Raw genomic sequence first — 21,143 nt, forward strand, 5'->3', positions numbered from 1 at the left:
GTGGAACCTCGGCATGACGCAAAGGATGCCATTATTAGTTTAGCCTCGAAAAATCAGATATTGGGGTCTTTTGTTTGTTTGGATCATGGGGTGCTTCATCTCTCATTTCTGAGCCCTCGGTCGGTGGTAACGGTCGCACGGGGGCTGTGGAGGACAGCCGGGCCAGAACAGCCTGAAGGACACCCGGGTCTGCCCCGGCCCCGTCGCCTCCGCCGCCGCCCCCCCGGCACCGCCCCCCGCCCGGGGGCGGTGCCGGGGGGGCGGCGGCGGAGGCGACGGTGGCGGTGGCGGGGCCGTCTGAGGGAATGCAGGCGGCCGCCGCCAAGATGGCCGCCGCCGCTGCCGGACGGGCGGCGCGTTATCGTGAGTCAGTGGGCGCCGTCTGCAACCGGCGGGAACGGAGGGCTGGGGGGGGGGGGACACACGGGGGACGCTGAGGGCTGCCGGCCTCGCCGCGGGGGCTGCGAGGGCGGGAGGGCAGCGGCACCGCCGCGGACCGCGTTACACAACGCTCGCGAGGTGCCTTTGCGTAACGCTGCCGGCAGAGCCGGGGCCTCCGATCCCCGCGCCGTGACCCGGGCTGGAGCCTGCGGGCGGCGGGGCCGGCCAGCAGCGGGCGGCGGAGGCCGGGCGCGGTGGGGCTCCGCCGGCGCTGAGGGGCTGCCTCTGCCCCGGGGGTCGCGTCGCCGCGCTGCAGAGACCTTACAGAAAGTGCGGCTGAGCGATCGGAGCGCGTGGGTAGCGCCGGGCGGGCTCACGATGGTTTTTCCTCTGAATGAACGGAGGGCTGTGAGGCTTGGGATTTTTTCACCTGAGAGAAATTTGTCGTTTGCTGCTGTCGGGCTCCCTTCTTCATTGTTTGGTTTGGTTTTTTCTCCCCCCCCCCCCCCCCCCCCGGAGTTTCATTTTAAATGAGGCACTTTCCTTTTTAGAAAGTGTTTGTGTAAAAATCGTCCTTGTTTAACAATTCACGGGTTGCGTTTTCAAAATAAGGCCAGGTGTGGTGAGGAGGTGTGAGTAATAAATACAGTTGCAAGTCAGTTTCACAGCTAGCCTAATGTTACAAATGTGTATTATATATGTTGTCTACATATAGGTATGAATTGCGGTTTTTACAATATGCAGTCAGTTGCGTGTGCTCTTCAGCAGGAGCTCTTTTCCTTACTCTTTGTAAATGTCACGCATTACCCGGTTACTGCTGTAACGGTGGAGTAACTTCACGTACCTACCGAGAGGCACTGGTGTGCTTAAATTACCCTGAGACCCGTGGAAGTGCGGGCACGCGCCAGGGGCCAGTTTTGTCGGGCCTTGGCTCCAGAGGCTAATACGATAATGCCGTTTCTAAAACTTATAAAAGAACACATTTATCAATGTTCCATCAAGCTGGAATCATCGTCATTGCACATCCTGTGCGTTCTGCGTCATGTGCTTTATGGTGCAGATAGAAATGTGCCCAAACCTCACCTTAAGCAAAACAAATGCTTTCCAGTATTTATTTACAGCGCAGAAGGATCAATACAGCCATTGAAACTTCTCTTTTTATTGTTCTATATAATTAACATAGAGTGTCAGTGCTTCAAAAAGTAATAACTGAAGAACTGGAAGAAGAATATAAATATTTTAAAAGAGTCTTTCAGGCATCAGCAATGCTTGAATTGAAGTTCTTTAGTTTGCAGCCTTTTATGTCACTGCAGACACAGGCATCCACAGCTACACACTCTTAATCCTGTGTAAGAAGCTGGATTTGCAAGATGCCTTTTGCTGTCATTGATTTCAGCAGGTTTTGAGGGCATTCAGCATCTGTTCAGGATGTTATTAGGGACCTGTGAACTGTAAGATGCTCTTCTCAGCAGGTAGATCGGCTGCTGTGGAGGTCTGTGCTATTGGGGCTCAATTGCTGCTGGAACTCCTGCAGTCTGACGAGGGAGGTGTCGCACCAAACGATTGCTGGAGAGCCGGGGATGCAGAATTTAACAATTTTTTTCATCTTGGGCAATTGACACTATTGTTGCACCAAAAAATATCATGTAATGGCTATGAACTCTTGAGGAAAACAAAGCGTGCTTTTGAAAAAGCAGGCTGTAACCAGCATGTGGAAAGACTTTACTTCTAAAGTAAAGTATTGCTAAGTATTGCTGCTCAGTGTACCCGACACAGGGTCAAACTAAGGAGCTGTGTGCTTACGGCTTTCAGGTGCTGACCTGCGTTGCTGAAGTTTGCTGGGGACCCTAAATTAACAAATGTCTAACCTACATTGTAGAGGTGGTGTAGAAATACTTTGCTTGTCTAGAGTTAGCCCAGGTACGTCTGTACCACGAGGAGTTACGTAGCTTGACGTGCTTACTTCCTCAGTGTGTCAGCCCTGTGTAGTTTCTCTTGTGTTGTCACCAGTTATTTTGGACTTACGATTGGAGCTTAAAGATTAGTGAGGCTTTTGTTTGGTTTTAGGTTACTGCCTGGTATCTGAAAAGCTGTGAGTATACAGAGTGTTTAAAGAAAGGCAGAAGCTTGCAATTTCATGACTCTCTTTGATTCCAGGACCTGGAGCTTACGGGAGAAAATGCCAAGCAGCGCAATACTGCCAAGTGTGTTTATGTAGCTGCTGAGGGATTAGTGCCTACCTGGTAAAGAGGCCCCTCAGCCCGGTGCAAAGTTATCAATGTGCTCTTATCTTTCTTCCAGTTGTAAAAAGCAGCAGTCAACTGAGGGTCCCGGTACGATGGAGAGGTCAGGCAACTGCAGCGGCAGTGACAGAAAGCACAAAACCTCAAATTGAGCCAGAAGTGCGGTAAGTTTGCAGTGAGGTCTGGGTGGGTGTGACCTGCTGCTGTTGCCCTTTTTCTCTCTCTGATATGGTATGCTGCTTTGCTCACATAGCAAAGCTGGTTATGTAGTAAAACGTGGCAGTCACAGGGCTTGATCTAGGTTTTTTGTGCGTGTGTAACTGGTTTTACCTGGCTGGCTGCATTCACTGAGCCTCTTGTTTTCACAGTTCTGTGGGGCAAGGATTGCCTGCCTTGTTCTCTGCAGAATACAGTGAGGCAGTGGCCCACGGTAAGGCCTGAGGCAGTGCAGAAGCCATGGAAGAACAAACAGTAGGATATTATTATTATTTGAGGTTCTGGTTCCTGCTTCCTGGGTTTTATTCAGCAACCTCCTGATAGATGCTCCAGGAGGAAGGGAATGGAAACTGAGGTCCCGACCCATCGGGGCAGGCCTAGGCTCCTCTCAGTGCCCCTTTGTAAGACTCTGGCTTTAACAAGAGGAGAGCAAAACTCCCTGTGCAACCTCGGCTCCGTCCGCTCAGGAGGCGAGACATCCTGGTCACTGAGCTCCCTCAGGCAGAGGAAACGATTTGATGGGGAAATCCACCTCTTGGGTGAGAGTTGTGATCAGCAGCCGTTTCTGTAAAAGCTGATACTACCGTCTGCTCTGCTCTGCTCTGCTGGGAGGGACGTTATCCTTAGAACAGTGTACTCGACCTGCACCTGGATAGAAAACCCATTGTGGGGAAAAAACCCAACAACCCAACCAAAACCAACCCTGCACTTATTTTATGTGTAGAATGGCTCTTTGCTGCTTTCACTGCTTCGGGAGATGACGTGTCTCCAAAGTAATGAAGACAAAGACCTGTGTGGGTAGCTCATTTGTTTTCTATGGAAGCTGCTGCTTGGTTTGGTTGGAATCCACAGCTGGCGTTCAGCTGAGGTAGTTCCTTAGACCCTGTTTTATAACCTCCCTTACAGCCTTCAGCTGCGAGATAACTTCTCAGTATATTTCCGGTTAAACTCTGTGTTGCAAAGTGATTACTTTTTTAAAAAAAGTAAAGATCATGTAAATACTTGTTCTCTGACTATTCATACTTGTAGTTCATATTTTTACATAAGCAGGATGAGCTTCTAAATAGGATGCTGCTTTTGCAAGAGACAAATGCAGAAGGATAAGCTGATTGTTTTGTAATAATAAAAAAAGCAGTAGGTCACTAGGATTTGAAATATCTCTTGCTTCCATAGGAAACCTAAAACAGGAATCTTGATGTTAAACATGGGAGGCCCAGAACGGCTGGATGATGTGCATGATTTCTTACTTCGTCTCTTCCTGGACAGAGATCTAATGACGCTTCCAGCTCAAAAGTGAGAAACACTGTGAAATCCTGTGTTACAGTCAGGGTTGGGTGTTGCTGCCTTAGCTGTAGGCTCAGACATTTAACTTCTGTGTATATCAGTATTTCTTAAGACTGTTTCATCTTGGGACTGGACAGTGCAAGAAACAGTGTTACAATTCTCTGGAAATAGATGTGCCAAGATCTAATTCTAATCACAAATTGTGGTTTCCTGTCACCTAGTAAGTTTGGGAAGGGTGATGGAATATAACAATAAACAAGCCATGCAGTGCTGGTTTGCTATAATTAGGGGAGATTGCCAGGGAAACCCACTGCAGCGGAGAGATTTGGGGAAAGGGGTAGTGATTTGGGTTATGATATTAATATGTGTACCTTTTGAATGCTTTAGTAAATTAGCACCATTCATTGCCAAACGTCGCACACCGAAAATCCAGGAGCAGTACAGCAGGATTGGAGGTGGATCACCAATCAAGAAGTGGACAGCGGTGCAGGGAGAAGGCATGGTGAAACTGCTGGACAGCATGTCGCCTCGCACTGGTACTTCTTTACTGTGCTTGTTAAAAGTTTCTTTTGTCTCATGTGTTGAAAGTATACGCTTGTAAAGCAGGTTTTGCTTCTTGATTTCTATTGTGAGTGTGAACAGTGTTCTCAGTCCTGCTAGGAAATCATAACAAAGATATTACAGAGGTTATTATTCGTTAAAAATTCGGCATATGCAAAAGCACAGGGTTCCCATGCAAATATATTATATATCACATGCAAATATATTTTTGTGCAGTGGTCACTTCTGTGGCTGCATTGGAGAATGGCTTTGATTTTGGAGAGTACTGTCGGTACATATTCAACCTGCAGTAACAGTGTAGTTCCAAAAGCCAACAACCAAACATTTACCCACCTTCTTAGGCTGGATCCAGTATGTGCTGTGGTCCAGCTGCCACCTCTGTGCCCAAGCTTAAAAGCTGCCCTGCGTATGTCCACCCTTAGATGCTTTTGGCATGTTTCATCTTGCATAACTTCGGCCATCAGGAAGTTGGGCATCTGGCCTAAACTGGTGGTCTCTGCTCCCTCTTTCATCGAGAGAGAGTAGGGCTTGAAGAGAAAGTGATTCAGTTTGTCCTAAGGTCATTATCAAAGATGGGGGGTGTCACCCTCTAAAGGTACACTTATCTCTCCCCTTTGATTATGGGAAGAAATCTAGATGGATATGGTAGACATAGTATCTTATTTTCAGATGGCTAAAGCTAGGTAACAGGAGTCTCCGTTGGTGTGTACGACTGCAAGGTGTCATACCTTGCCCTGCAAGCCCTGCTTGAGCTTGAAGAAGTTTACACTGAAGACAAGTGGTTGAGCCTTAGATGATAAGAAAGGGGAATGTATTTCATGTGAACAAATAAGGCAGGCATGGGAGAAGGGTGTTCAGAGTGGGATTTGCAGTAGCATAAATGAGGTGGAGATTTGTGACCATAGGCAGTGGCAGTATAATCTCATGTAATTCTCTTATCTTTTATGAAGAGGTAGTGTGGGAGAACGACGCTCCTCTTAGGCTGCGCATGTGCGTGCACACACAGAGTAAAAAATGCCTGTTGATCTAGGGTTTCCTGGTTGTTCATGTTCTGCACACTGGTGCTATTGAGTTTCACAGGGGGGTAGGATCTCCTGCTGTAAAATGCACGGCCACCTTCTCATGGCTGCTCCTTGTAGCTAACTGCAGGATGGTGTCATTCAGCTGCTGCACACTCACAGCAGCCAGCAGTTAGGGCGCAGAGGACAGTGCAGCGTTCCCTGCTCCTGCTGCTTCCTGCAAGTGCCCTTCCCTGTTCAGGGCTGGCTCGGCCGAGATGCTGTGCAGGGACTGTCTGATGTGGAACAGCTCTGAGGCCAGAACTTAACGCTATAAAGCCTTTTGTATCTGCCTTTGTTGTGCCAGCCTGAGCCTAAAGAATAGCTAACTGCATGGGAGTGTGTCGGGAGTCTGACAGTTCTCCAAAGCCGCAGGTGTCTTTTGTTCCTCTGAAATGTCCCTCTGCAATTATTGCTTGGATGTATCCAGAGCCTTTAAAACTTTGTCTGAACCTGTAACTATTAATAATGGATAAAAGAACACACACCAATTAGGCCTGATTTCAGGACTGAAGAGGAGGGCAGTTGGAAGAAAAGACAAGGTTTCATAGACGAGCATTGCAGGGCTTGGTTGAGTGATAGCAGTGAGCCCCACCCGAGGACATAAGCAGAAGATAAGGCCTAACGGTTTGGCTTGGGTGGAAGTAGATTCTGTCTTTGCCAGTCCTTCCTTGATGACAAGAAAACTTGAAAGGTGAATACAACCTCCCTCCCCTCTCTCCGGGTCACAGAATCTCTCTGAACCTTGCTCCCTCACAGCAAGGAGCCGTGACTTGTATGGATTACCCTGTGCCAAGCTACCTGGTAGCACTAGTGTGATGGGAAATGGGTGCAGACACTTCTGTGAATGTCCCTTTACTAAGGGCTTCAGCTAACATGTTTTACCATGCAATTGCAATGGGCTAGGTGTGCAAACACAGACAACTACGGTCATTTGCATAATGTTAATTTGCTATGATTCAGCCATGTTCAATCTCTCTCCTAAAACCTCCAGCCAAATTGATAGATGAGTCTTTTTTCACCCAGGTTAAGTGCTTTCATGGTGAATTTGCACTAGTTTAGCTAAACTGCTTTCAAATTGGTTGTTAGTTGAATTTGACTTCAGCTTGTATTGTTGTGCAGTTAGCAGCTGTGATGAACTAGAAGTCTGTTTCTCTTCTGCTGCTTGCTGAAGGTGATAGGTCATTTGCTTACAGTACCTTTTACGCTACAGTTTCTTGCTGTGTGACATTAAAACCGTGGTTAATAAACGTGAGTGGCAGCACTAGAAATTAAACTTCCACATTCACGTAGCAGCTCAAAGGTGATGGCCATCTTCTGTGTCTTGCCTCTCATGGGACAGACAGAAAAGGACAGTGAATCACCACTGCTTTGACAAAAGCCAGGAGAAACAGTAACGTGATGGTTGGTCTGTCTGAAATGACCTGTCTGGGGGTCACCTTTGTTCCAATAAGGTACTTCTCTGCATTATACTTTTTGTCTTGAAGCAGCAGACTACCTTTGTGAGTAGAAGGAATTAACGAGATCACTAAGCTGCCCGCTGAATTCCTCACTGATGTGTTAGTTACAGATAATACTTCTCATCCTGCCACTCCAATAGGAACACTAAACATTTTTAATAGAAAAACTGCTGGAGTAAGAGAAGCCAAAGAGGAGAGCTCTCCATTCTCTTCAGCTCAGCAGCTTTACAACGCGTGGTGCTGCAAGCCGCCTTCTCCCTTCAGTTTCCGTGACCTTTGCTGATGTGATGCTGGTGTGTCAGGGAATCCCCCTCCATGTTTGACAATACACGTTGTTTGGTTTCTAGCTATTTTGTAGTTCTTTGTGGCACCTGCTTCAGACTTGGGTAGAAAAGGGCTAAAGGTAGAAGATTGGTAAAAGGCTCTGGAAGGTGAAAAGTAATGCTCTTGGAAGGCTAGAACCAAATTTATTTCATTTGTTCAGCGTGTAACATGTCACTGATACCTTCATTTGGGTGATGTTCGATCCTTTTCTCCGCAGATGCTACTCTCTAGCTTAATTCCAGCTGTGGTCCCTGCAAGTATAGTCAAAGCCTGAAGCCAAAACCGCACTGGGATGCAGCATCCAAGGCAGTAGCGTTTTTAGCAGCAGTAGCCCCTGAAGGTTCAGGCTTGCAACAGGTTCTGAAGATAAAGCTTAGAAAGTTTATCTGCTTTTCTCAGCGTACCACTCCTGCTTGCTTTTGTTTGGTGACCACTTTTTGTGAAGTCACGCCTGCCTCTGTGCAGTTCTTACACCTGATAAGTCGTTTAGAGACCTTTTTTACTTAACAGTAGCTGCAGTTTTAAAAACTGAACGTGCTAACCATTGCTAACAATTTAATTGAGTGCTAACCATTTCTTTAAGCATTTTGGGTAATCTTGCAGCAATACAGAGTACTCTGTTGCTTCAGAATAGCTTGAAACAGTTGGGTGTGCTTCCAGACTGAGCTATGCATTTCTGAATATTGTGTGCTCACAGGTAGCACTTTGGGAGCACTGAGCCCTGTTAATGAGTAACTCACAGTTGTGGTGGTAAGACTTCAAACACATGGCAAAGAAGAAATACTTTGCATACTCATTTTACCTTGATCTGGACTTTTGGGCATAGAGTTTATAGTTGTTGTGTATTTGCAGTTGGTGAAGAGCTCATGTTAGACAGTATCAATAACCACCTGTGAAATTCCCTCCTGTGTAAGTTAATCCATCTACTGATTTACTGACTTGTATATATTTGACATGTTACACTTCGGCAATGGGACTAATATAAAGTAGTAAATAAAGAGCCTCACCCACATCATCTGGGAACAATATAATTTTAAAATGAAGCTTTATTGTTACAGGCAGCTGTCTGAAAATGAACAAGAGTTCTTTTGTCTGAATGGGTGGTGTTGGGTAGGCTCAGTAGTCTGTAAGAATAAATCACACAAACATGGTGATAGGAAAATCCATTTCTATTGTTGGGATTTTTTTTTTTTAGTGCTGACATCAAATAGGCTAATGTCTTGCAATGGTAATTATATTTTAAGAAGGCACATCTTGATTTTTTTTTTTAATTGTTTTTAATTATAATGTTTCTTAGTATTTCTTACAAGCTGTATTTTAGCTGAGAGTCCCTTGTCAGCAGAATGAAAGCTCACAGGATGAGGGGGCCATGTTGTTTATTTAGATCAGCAGGTCTTTGTGGAAGGAGATGTCACTCTATTTCCAGTAGTTTTGACTCTAACTGTAACAACAAAATGAATATGTACACAGACATGAAAATATCTCCTTTGCTGCCTTTGATCCAGGACAAAACATAATACTGCGAGAGTATTGCAAGAAGTTTCCAAGTTGGCCATGTTTTTTCCCAGTATGTCCTTTCCCGGTTAAATTCCTACTGTCTTTGCTCTGGTTAGTCAGACTTTTTTTTTTTTTAATGCCATTTAAAAATGTTAATGAGGCTACTGGCTCCTGGGGCTCCTGAAGTTGGGTCATTATTTGCTACTGCTCCCAGCTGGGAGCTCTCTTGCCTCCTGCAGAGAACTGGGGCTGACTAAACCTGTTTTCTGAATCCTGTATAAATGTATGGAGTGGAGACCAAGCATGGGACATCTGCTTCCTTCAGAAACCTGTTAAATGTTATTTCAGAGCTAGTGACCCGGAAACACTGAAAAAGAAACTTTGCTTTTGTTCTCCTAAGAACCTCTGTCCTCTACTTAAAAAAAAAAAACCCAAAACCAAAAAAAACCCCCAAAATAAAACAAGAAAGCTGCCCTCCCTTCCCCTAACCAAACCATAATCCCCAAACCTTGAAGCCAACACCCAAAAGATTAGAGATGAAAAATGGAAAAACCTAAAATGTTGTCCTTGGAGACAATAATGTTGCCTCCAAAGTAAAGTGTTTAAAGGCATGAAGATTTCTATGAAAAACACCCAGAAACCACAACGAAAGAACATGTGTCACTTATTCAGTACCACCAATCTCGTGCCCCACACAACAGTCTGGGTCCTTGGGGGTTTATGTGCAAATGGAGCAGACTTACCAGGGTGGGGGAAGGCATCTTCTCTTGCAAGGAGGGTGACCAGAGCAGTTGCATCAAACGATGGTTCCACGTTGTCTTGTTTTTAGCTTTGTTTTTTAATGTGGTTAACTGCAGGCAAGGAAGTGGAAAGAAGTGAAATAGAACTACATCTGCATAAAATGATGAAGGAAAAGATAGAGTAGGTGAGGGAAATGTAAGGGAGCCAGGTCTTTGCTGAAGCTGAAATAGGAATTAGAGGGCAAGGAAGGGAGGGCATGTGGAGCAAACCGTAGGTACCTGGGAATTCTGCCTGAACGCCCCTGCAGTGCTGGGACTGAAGGCCTGATCCAGCAAAGCATATAAATCCTTCATGCACTGAAGGCATCCTGTTTTGATGACTCCGCTATTGGTACCTGGAGCATGAAAGGGATAAAATTATCTGAATTTCCTGAAATGTCTTATAGGCAGCTAATGTCTATAAGGTGCAGGGCCTTTTCCTGTTTGAAGCTGATCCCTGTAGAGCAGAATATCTGAGTGCTGGCACACAAAATTGCAGCCCAATTATATTTGAAAGTTTAGGTAAATAAAATGTCCTGGAATATGCAAAGCACTTAAGCAGTGCGTTTCCTTTTGTATGGCAGAATGAATAAAGTCTTGTCTTTCCTAAGGTTTTGGCATTTTCATTACATTGGTGTATTTAAAACATCTGACTTCTGTTTTCAGTAAGCAAGTTGAGCTGTGCTGTTAGGAAGCCCATAGCACGTCTGTAACTGTGGTCTGTGTTAGGGCATAGTAGTGTTCATTTAACATCTCGTAGTGACACTTTTTTACCAATACATCCTTTAAATCAGAACTTGCCCAGCTCTGTACAGTCTGGAAACCATGCCGCTGCTAAACTAAGTAAAAGCAGAAGAATGATGCTTCCTGCAGAAGCAAACAATAGTATAAATCACTTTTAAATTCTAATAACAGCAAAGTGAGTTACCAGAAAAATACTTGGCCAAAGAAAGATGTGTTTATATGACAGTGGTTTAGAAAAGTAGCCAGAAAATTATCAACAAGTTTATTTCAAAGTTTCAGTCTGTCTAATTGTGTACTTTGTACTTATTAATGACGTGTTATTGAGAGTTCTTGTGTCTTTTCTGGAATTTCTTTTCCTGTGCTTTGGCTGGCAGCACCTCACAAATACTACATTGGCTTCCGGTACGTCCATCCTCTGACAGAAGAAGCAATTGAAGAGATGGAGAAAGATGGCATTGAAAGGGCTATCGCTTTCACGCAGTACCCACAGTACAGTTGTTCTACCACAGGTGAGCGTCTGTGCAGGAGCAGAGCACAGACAGAGGCTAATGTAGGCACGTGTCCGTGAGCCTTGAGGGAGTGTGCAAAGTGTCAGCACAAGCTGTCCTGTCTTCCTCAAGGTGGCCCTTCCTGTTGGCTTCATTGCCAACTTGAGGTCCTCTGTATTTACTATAATTCTGAATTTTAGGTGGAAACTTCTTAACTCAGGATAGCTTTATGTTACCATTGTTACCGAGAGATAACATAAACTGAAGGCTCAGGAACATGACTGAGTAAGCTTTCTTCGTGGAAACTAGAGCAATAATTGTTCTTCAATCAAAGAATGGCTTAGCAAATTGTTCTTGGCTGGTACGTTGTATGAACTTTGATATAATTGTTCCCATCTGAGGCTCTCAGTTCTGATTTACGGTTGCATTTTAAATATGTAGCATATTTCAAATATTATAATACCTTGCTACAAAACTGTTCTCATCTGACAAGTTGCTAATGCCTTGGCTGAACTTAGGTTCTTAATTCTCTGCATTTCAGGAAGCAGTTTAAATGCCATTTATCGCTACTATAATAAAAAAGGGGAGAAGCCGAAGATGAAGTGGAGTATAATTGACAGATGGCCCACACATCCCCTTCTTATTCAGGTATGGATTTGTATGACAGCCTTTGAAATTAGCAGTCAGAATGAGAGGTGTGAACTGAGCAGGTCTGGTATGTTATCAAATTGGCGTTCCCTGCGGTTTTCTTTGGTTGATGTAGGAGAAACTTGGTAACTCTGCATTGCCAGCTGACTTTAAAACAACAAAGAACTAAGTAAATACAGATGTTTATTGAGTTTCCTTTTTAGAAACATTTGCTACCAGGAAAAACACAGTATAATGTTAAGCAACAGAAACATTCTGAGGAAACACTTCACTTAGATCAAGTCTTAGCTTGTAACAAAGCTTACAAGATTTTTAGCTATAGAATGTACTAAAAGAAGATAAACCTATTTGCTGATTTAGGCTGTGTTTATATATATTCTTTAAAAAAAAAAAAAACTTGAGAAGAATGAAAGGAACTCTTCAATTTGAGGGTATATTTTAGTTATGGTAATGAAATGTGTCTTGTCTACTATGTATGAAATTACAGGAGAGGGATGGTTATTTCATGCCAGATGTTTTGGCATGATAATGTGTGAAAGTGACCACCATGCACATCTTCTTTTAAAAGCATAGTCATATTAACATAACAGTGTTAGCTGGAAGGGACCTCTAGAGGTCATTAGTCCAAATTCCTGCTCAGAGCAGGTCTATGGTCAACACACATACAGATCATGTCGGTTTGTCAGATTCTCATCCGGCAGCAAAGAAGTAATTCTAGGCACAGCACTAGCTGTGGCAGGAGCAATTAAGGGAAACCTTCTTACTCCTTCCTTTTCAGAGAAAATGGCATTTTTATCTTTGGGGAGCTTCTCCTCTAGTTTGGGTTTTGCAGTTTTTGTGGTGTGCTGAACAGATGATAAAAATGACTGAAGGAAGGCAAGGTGGAACTGCCCACACTGTGTGACATTCCACTGACAAGCTGCCTGAGCGTGATGCTGTCCTGGGACGTGCCATTGTTATTATGCACTCTCCATGCCTTCAGTATGTATTCTCCTTGCCTTCAGTGAAACACCTCAGCAGAGTTTAGGAACCTTTCATATCTTCAGGGAACCTGCAAAATGGTTTCTATTAGACAGAGTACATATAACCCTTTTTTTTTTATTTTTTTTTTTTCTTCCCCAATAAGCTCACCAACGTGCGTTTCCTTAAGCCCAGGGAGGCTGTAATTGAAAGGGCTGGCTCAGCCCCTGATTATAAAGTTGAAATGGAAGTTAATTTTTTTTAAGATTTCTGATCTGTTTTTCACTGTAAAATATCTAAGAGAGAAGAGCATGCAGACGGAGTTGTTTCATGCTCCTGCAGCACCATACGCCAGCAGTGATAGCAGCTTCTTTTCTCTCTGTATGCTCCCTGAGCCTAGCTGTGTGTATGCAGTGTCATGGCGCTCAGTTCAAATGCTGGAGGTGGGAGTGAAGAATCAGAGGTGTTTCCCTGCTTTTTTGTGTAGTACTAAGAACATTTCAGGTGTTGATGGGCAGAGGTGTCCATCTCTCCCATGTTCTCTCCCATCAGCTGCGCTCAAGGTGGAGGTCTCTGAATACAGTTGAATACAGTTATCTCAAACTTGCCTCAACAGACCATTAGGGGACACTTCTCTGATGCCATGTGTATGTGCTCTAATTTAGTCTGAGTGTAATGGGGCAGTTAAGAGAGGATGGTTGTGCTCTGCCCATTCACCATTTCTCTGTCCCTGCCCTAGCAGCTGTACATATGTGCCCTCTTTGGCCAGGGAACTGCTTTTCAGGGGCAGTAGAGGAGAGTTGGGTTAAATTGGCTATGTTCTTTCAGTTTGTTACCAGCATCTTAAAACCATTGGGATGATCAAAAGTTCACGGGGGCCTTTGCCCTTGGTGTGTTGGGACTGGGCACTGTGTGATGCTGTAGACTTGACAGTATGTAATACGTGCTGTCTCTCGCTATTGCCCCACGTGTACCGAAGGGAATTTTGAAGTTCTTAAGGCAGCCTGGAGCATCGAAGCTGCCTGTCTCGGGTCATTTGAGATCACATAATGCCTCTCAGTGTTTCTGATTCAGGTCTTTGCTTTTTTTTTTTTTCTGAACAGTGCTTCACCGATCACATACAGAAGGAACTGAACCTGTTTCCACCTGACAAAAGGAAAGATGTCATCATCCTCTTCTCGGCTCACTCGCTGCCCATGTCTGTGAGTTACAGCAGGTCGTTTCTGTCATTGTTAGACCAGAGTCATACTGGCTGGGCTGAATGGAAAGGTGTGCGGCTTGCGCACCCATGGGGTAGGGCCACAGTTGTGGAAGGCAAATATAAAAGAGAAATATAAAGGTGAGTCAGTGAGTTGCAGCTGGACGCCTGATGCAGAGCTGAAGGCGAGGCACATGAGCTGTGATTACTCTCCTGCATGCTTAGTCAGATCTGCACTGTTGGCCAACATTGAAGATGGGGCGCTGGGTTAGGTTAGACTCGGTATGGCTGCTTTCATGGTCTCACGAACTTGCCAGCTCAAACCCAGATGGTAATGGAGGGGAAAATTTGGTTATTTTCTCACCTCTAGAAAGTAGTAATAATACTTTCCCTGAAGGAATGTAAGTAAAATCTTTGCAAGGTTGCAATAAATGACTTGATCCTCTGTCAGCAACCAGCAACTGCAGTGAAATGGCTCATGGATCATTTTTCAAAAATGCAGTGCTGTTACCAAAATGTAACCATATCTATATATGATGATAGAAGAATTTATCTTTTATCATGCGAAGGAGGAGGAGTAGATGTTCTGGTAAAGCAGATTCATCATGCACCTATGATGATGCATTCTGGGCAAGAATGCAGTTTTTCTTCCCTGTTTCAGATGAGCTAGGCACTTGATACGGCCCATCCTGGGCGTAGCCACATCACGCACAGCGTGCTTGCCTTTCCCAGTCTTTAGGTGGTCTTTGCCCAAACACGTTCACCGGAAGAAAAAGGTCTGGTGTTTTTGTGTTGAAGGTAGTGAACCGTGGTGATCCGTATCCTCAGGAAGTGGGAGCTACTGTCCAGAGAGTCATGGAGAAGCTGAACTACTCCAACCCTTACAGGCTTGTGTGGCAGTCCAAGGTATGTGCTCAGGGAAGCTGTAAAGCCACCTGCCACTGTAAAGCTCTTCAGGTGATGGAGTTTATGATCTTCCAGCTTAAGAAGATCATAACCTCTGTGCCTTTTTCGCATTTTCCGCAAGTATTTCTGCTAGAACAGAATTCCCATCTTTTACTCAAATTCAGTCTTTCCAGATACTTTATCCACAGTTTCTCACCTTTTTTGTATATTGCATCATTTTAAAGTAGCTTTTTGATGTGTCCATTAGAAAACCTATGATCTCATAACATCTAGTTTGACATTTGTCTTTGTCAGAAGGAAGAATCAAGCACTCACTGGATTTTTAAGGTGTTGCTTTTTGAGGATCTCTGAGCAATTTTTCCGAAGTCATTATTGTGATACAGGCATTCTTAATAATAATACGAGCCTAATTCAAACAGGCTTCATTATTCTTGACAAAGACTGCTTGCATTACTTTGTACTTATTATTACTACTGCAAATAGCAAGGAACACAAGTTTTACCAGAATTATGTAGTACAAGTAACCTGATGTCTCAAGGGCATTACACGTATCATGCCATTGTTGTCTCGTTCTTAAAGTTGCATATTATGGTACATCAGCACTGAATACTTCATGGATAGTAAAGGGGTAAGGACAGTTTGTTACAGAATGGTAACTTCTTTAAAAGGCAGGTAAACCCTGTGCAGTAGTAGTCAGGGTGTTACTGAACTGAAAACAGTACACCTGTATTTAAATTTTCATTTATTTTAATGAGAGTCTCATTTAGGCCAGGCCAGGTTCTGTTTCTTTGGGATTTAAGTGACGGGACAGTATGTCTTCATAAAAGATTTAATGGAGAAAGTGAGAGGTACTATCGAAAGCAGGGAAATACAAACAACTGGCTCAATCTTAAACATAATCTGGTCTGTGTTGTCCTGCTTAAGAAAACATGGGTGTTCTTTGTAAGAATGATTTAATGAGGTTTTTTGTCTTTATTTCCCTCCTCCTTTTCTTACAGGTTGGACCAATGCCTTGGCTTGGTCCACAGACAGATGAGGCCATTAAAGGACTGTGCCAAAGAGGAAAGAAGAACATGTTGTTGGTCCCAATAGCATTTACAAGTGACCACATTGAAACACTTTATGAACTGGATATTGAGTATGCTCAAGTTTTAGCGAATGAGGTGAATAGTTTTATAGTTTTTATAACTGTTTGGAAAGTGGTGCTCTGAAATTACTTTTCCTGTTTTGAAATTTGCTTTGTAGATGCTTCTTGCAGTATGATTTGGGGCAAATTTTATTTTTCTGTAAATTGAAAATTAATCTAAACTGGCTTAACTCAAATTAATTTTTAGCAATGCAAAACAGGTGGGAATTTGTCTTTCTAGATTTAACTCTTTAAGCCACTACTATCCTTACTGAAAAAGAATCATCAATTTTTGGCAGCAGAGTGAAATTTTGCATCGTAGTTATTTTTGCTGTATTGAAAAACACGGTACTGCATTTAATTCCGTCATTTTGGGGCAACTTCTGAATGAAGTAGAAAGGAAGATTTTGAAGGCTAACTAGTGAAGTATCTAGCAGACTTAACTTTTTTCCTCCTTATTTTTGATTCAGTGTGGAGTTGAAAATATCAGAAGAGCAGAGTCTCTTAATGGAAATCCACTGTTCTCCAAGGTATCTTCTTTGTTGCAATAGTTGTAAAAGTTTGCAGTTGTGTGTTTCCTATTAGATTATGGATGGCTTCTTGTAGTTTTAAAGTATTTTGAATGTAAGAGCAAAAATGGAACCCCCTGTACTTAATCTGTATACCACAAAGTGTTTTCTTTTACCACAGCATGTGTTTGTTTTGTGGTTTTTTTTTTTTTTTTAAAGTTCAGAAGTTTGGTTTGACAAAAAAGAAAAAAAACCTTGTATTCATTTGTAGTAATCTTTTAATGAAATATTTCTCTTAAGATACTATGCCAATGCAGTTTTAAAGCAGGATTTTCTCCTGAAGTAAAGAGGGTAGTGCTTAAAAAGTGTAGTCTGATGAATACACAATTTGGCAATCTCACTAGTCAGTGTGACATGTTAAAGCATTTTTTTTTTTTTTATGCAGATAGGTTTGCTCACTTCTGATTTTTAATTAACTATCTTTCAGGCTCTGGCAGACTTGGTCTGTTCGCATATCCAGTCGAATGAAATCTGCTCTAGGCAGTTAACCCTCTGCTGTCCGCTCTGTGAAAATCCCGTCTGCAGGGAGACAAAAGCCTTCTTCACTAATCAACAGCTGTGATGGGTCGTCTAGGAGAGCACTGCTGGATTATACAGGAAAATTGCCCTGGTGAAGCAGTGCAAGGGAAAGAAACCGCTGGATCAAACTCTCCTCTGTTACATACTTCCAGGCTGGTAGTCTGTGATGTTAACCTCATGTAACAGTGAGGAGAACTTGACTTTTTTGTTTTATTTTTTTCTTATGTTTTCTTTGTTTGAGAGGAGTTTGTAGGAAGTAGGGAAATAAGGGTGTTTATCCTGTGAGATGTGAAAAGATCTCGTTTCATCTGATTCTGATTGGACTTAGCATGAGCCCGTAAGTACGCACTGAAAAACTTAAAAACCTTTTCTACAAATTAGCTTCTGTTTACTATGCAGGGATTTATTTGTATGCAGTTTTGTCATGAGTGCATTAATTTCAGCTTTCCAGGTCAAGCATACAATTACTTGTTTTGTTTATGCTTAAGGTAGAATATAACCAGCACAGTCACCGATTGTCTCTTCTGAGAGTGATTTTTCAGATGGGTTTGAAGATCAAGTGACTTCTAATGCTTTTTAAATAATGTGTATATTTTTTTAGAACGTGAAGATAAGGCTTTGTTTTGTTTTGTTTTCTCCTGCCAGAAACTTCCAGTGAAAGCTTAGCTGGGATAGTAGAATGCATCAGATTTGTTTACATTTTCTAGAAAAAACACTCTCATTATCTGCAGGAAAGCTTCTGCATTTGAAGAGCGTAAAATGAAAGGAATAAGCCTGCTTGGGTGATGCTGAAGAACATGCTCAGTTGAAACAAACTGTGTATGTTTCAAATCTAGCAGCTATCAGGAGCATGTATGGAAACATGTTGGTTTATCTTTTAAGCAAAATGGCTTTTTAAAAATTATTATTAAAAAGGGCTTTCTCTGTTTGGTTAAGTAAATTTAGGAAGTCAGGCTTGCTCTCCAGAAGGTTTATAGATCTGCTCTGTGCTTTCTACTGTGCCACAGTGCTGTGGTTTTTGTGGGATACCTATGGAGTTCCGTAGGTACAATTGATCTAGCTTAATTGATGTTGTTATTTAAAACTGAGATGATAAGTCAGGAGTAATTGACACTGCAGATGCCTGAGAGCAGGCAGCCCCGCAGGCTGACAGCTGTGTGCTTATGCATACCTTTGTCGAAAGCTGAATTTTGTCTGTTAGATTTTCGGCACTGAATGTGGGCCAGGAGTATGCACTCATAACCCAGCTAAACTTCTTGCTTGTTTTGGCAGGCGTTTGGGTGCATCAGGACTGCTGAATCCACTCCTAAGTAGCGGTAGTTTTGTAGAGTGAAAAACCTTTTTAGGGCAGTATTCCCTCGCTATCAGCACGGGGACCGGTGTCCAGGTTAGTCTTGGGATAGGAGGGAGCTTTTCTGAAAGGCTGGTCACCGCACAGCATGCCTGAGCTTGGCACTTGAAGTAGTTCAGGGCAGAAGTACCGCAGCACCTCAGTCAGTGGTCCTCTTGCACAGGGACCTCTCCTCCTGGGTGGGACAAAGGAGGAGCAAAGCTGTGACAGTGTTCTGTGGGACTGAGCCATAAGTGTATTAGTCTAGCTGTCAACTTCATGGGTATAAATGTTTACTTTATGTAATTAGCACTGAAATGCTAGTACTTTGGCAATGCAGGTTGTTTTCTGTAACTGATGATTCAGCTAATCGTGATGTTTGAGAAGCAGATGCCATGCTGCTCAGACAATTTTATTTGCTTATGTAATTATGAGGCATGAACAGTTTGAACCTCTGATCTTTCAAGGATAGGGTTGTTTAAAAAGAAAATAGGCCTCTGTTGGTATAAGAGGGGTTTATCTTGTTCTGTTTTATGTTGAAAGAATTAGACATGGGATACTAAAGGAATGAGCGGATGCTGTGTCAATCAGCCAGTGGGCCAAGTACTGCCATGGAGCGATATAAATCCTACTGTACAGCCTCACTAGGGCCTGTGGCCTTATACCTCTTGAGAGTTGATTGACGTCTCTCCACTGCCATACTGCAGCTTCCAAGTGTGATTATGGTGAGACAGACTTAAATTCCTTCAGTGCCAGAACCTCCTACATTACTGCTGCCCCTTGTTGCTTTAGCAGAAAGAAGTCTTCCTTGACCCTTCATACCTGTGCCTGTTTCAGTGGCAGGGAGCCAGAAGCCGGGGCTTCTGTTCTCCCTGTCTTGCTTCATTCTTGGTCTCTGCTCGCTGCCTTCGCAGAAAAAGGAACGCAAAGCTGATTCCTGCCCTTGCTCAGCTGGAGTAGGCAGGGTTATCACGTGTGTATGGAAGGGTGGAATTTTCATGGAAAATCTTTGAATCAATGTCAAAAGAATAAAAATGTCTGCAATATGTCTGGGAAGGGAACACTGGCCTTATGTCTCTTGTCGAACAAAGAACTTTCTCTGTTCCCATTTCACTGCTTGACACTTACGGGTCAGTGGAAAACAATCTGTTTTTATAAAATCTTCCTACTTATACCTCTCTCTTACCAGCTGAAGGGTATATTGACCTTCAAATCCAGGTTGTGACCAGCACATTTAGAAGTGTGGCTGAAGCTGGAAAGTGAAGGTTAACTTCATATGAACATTGTGATACTATAAATATAGATTGGCTTTTTATTTCCATATTGGAGAGAGTACTGAAAGTATTAGCCGGCACTAATTATGAGGCATTATGTTTGTCCCCAGTAATAAAAGGTATTTAAAGTTCACTTTTTAGTATGCTAACCACAAGTGAGATAATTACTAAGCCTATTGCTGCTATTAGACCGTAATGTAGAAATCACTTACTTTTCTAGCTTTTAGCAGATGGATCTTGTCTCGTAGTTGGTGGGGTTCTTCATTTTGCTGAACAGATCATGTAGTATCACCCTGCCCTGCTATTTAACACACATTATTTTGTCTTAGCACAGCATCAAAAGCCTGTTGAAAAACTACCTGAGCAAGTTAGCTAGCAGCTCTGCTTAATATTTTTAATGGAAATCAAGATAACAGTGAGACTACTAACAGTGGGAATTCTGCCGCCATTGAAATCTTCTAATCCTGGGTCTTCTGTTTGGGAGCATTTCTGACTATGCTAACTAACAGTGGAATTCATTTGACCTTACTTTAGATGCTTCCGATCTGCATGTCGACATCTGAGCTGGTCTCCTAGGTACTATTTATGGTCAAAAGATTGTTTTAATATGTGTTTCTGAGAAATTACTCATCTCTCAAAGCAGATGTCCGCAACAGGTTGGATGAGTTTCACTCCATTGCTGCCTCTGACCATGAAGGGAGCGTGGTGCACTAACTCAGAGGTAGTTAGCTACGTTGCACATGTCTAACATGAGGAGAGATGAATCCCATCCATTTACGTGCCTTCTTCTTCAGCACTCTGCCAGTGATGTGTAGCCACTGCATTTGGGAGATTTCAGTCTTAATCCTACAGTTATGCATTCAGTTTGCCCCTCTGGCAGATTTTAAACATGTGGTGCTACTAACTCAGGACCCAGTCTCGCCAGATCCTGAGCACTTTCTGCTCTGGTTGAATTGAGCATATGGAAGTGTCAGCATCTGGGAGACTCTAGTCCTTGGACAATAATCTAGTTCGATTTTTTTCATTATCAATTACAGTCCTTTTGTAGTACTTTATTTCATTTGCGAGTGTTTATCATTTACATATGACCTGACAAAAAGCAACCAGTTTAAGTGAGCTTAAGTGATGTGTTGAGGCAGTGTTGTATCCCAAGATTTCGTTGGTAAGAGCCGAGTCCTCAGGCTGGACTTGAGCAGTGGGGGAGCTTTGGTGATGGTGTGGCGTTGCTGTCCCCTTGCCCAGGCTGCTCAGTCTTACTCCTGCTAATGCTGGCGGTGCTGTTTGCAGTGCAGGCTGACAAATAGCTGCACAACTGAGACTGCACCTGAAAGTAGGAATGAGAGCTGGGGAATGAAACCTTTACACCGGCACTCCCAGTGCTGTCGAGCTCTGGCCTGAGGATATTGATTGAAAAATAGAGGAGTTCAGAAACAGTCCTTCATGTCCTAAGGAAAGAAGTGGGAAGTACAGGTGTTTGCAAATGGAATGTTTTGAAGAATTTGCTCATGATTAGGCTGTTCTCCTGATTTAACTCTGCAATTTTGCTTTTTTCTTTTTTTGTTTAGTTGAAGTTTTTAT

General features: G+C 43.2%; 1 protein-coding gene across 1 annotated transcript; it reads left to right on the top strand.

Moving 5' to 3' along the window:
* Positions 1 to 301: 301 nt before the first annotated feature.
* Positions 302 to 19,297, top strand: LOC143171877 (ferrochelatase, mitochondrial). The gene is made up of 11 exons (XM_076361010.1): positions 302 to 363; positions 2,683 to 2,788; positions 4,014 to 4,133; positions 4,512 to 4,660; positions 10,922 to 11,056; positions 11,577 to 11,683; positions 13,747 to 13,845; positions 14,640 to 14,747; positions 15,746 to 15,910; positions 16,344 to 16,403; positions 16,870 to 19,297. Exons 1-11 carry the CDS (start codon positions 306 to 308, stop codon positions 17,002 to 17,004), a joined length of 1,242 nt encoding a protein of 413 aa, XP_076217125.1. The 5' UTR covers positions 302 to 305; the 3' UTR covers positions 17,005 to 19,297.
* Positions 19,298 to 21,143: the final 1,846 nt, after the last annotated feature.

Source organism: Aptenodytes patagonicus, chromosome W (assembly GCF_965638725.1).
Source record: "Aptenodytes patagonicus chromosome W, bAptPat1.pri.cur, whole genome shotgun sequence".
In the NCBI taxonomy this organism is placed as follows: Eukaryota; Metazoa; Chordata; class Aves; order Sphenisciformes; family Spheniscidae; genus Aptenodytes; species Aptenodytes patagonicus.

Bases quoted from the DNA above. Each gene is read 5' to 3' on its own strand.
- LOC143171877 (XM_076361010.1), top strand. From the start codon at position 306: ATGCAGGCGGCCGCCGCCAAGATGGCCGCCGCCGCTGCCGGACGGGCG. The intron at 2,789-4,013 runs GTAAGTTTGCAG...TTGCTTCCATAG, and splicing joins CAAATTGAGCCAGAAGTGCG to GAAACCTAAAACAGGAATCT. The intron at 16,404-16,869 runs GTATCTTCTTTG...ACTATCTTTCAG, and splicing joins GAAATCCACTGTTCTCCAAG to GCTCTGGCAGACTTGGTCTG.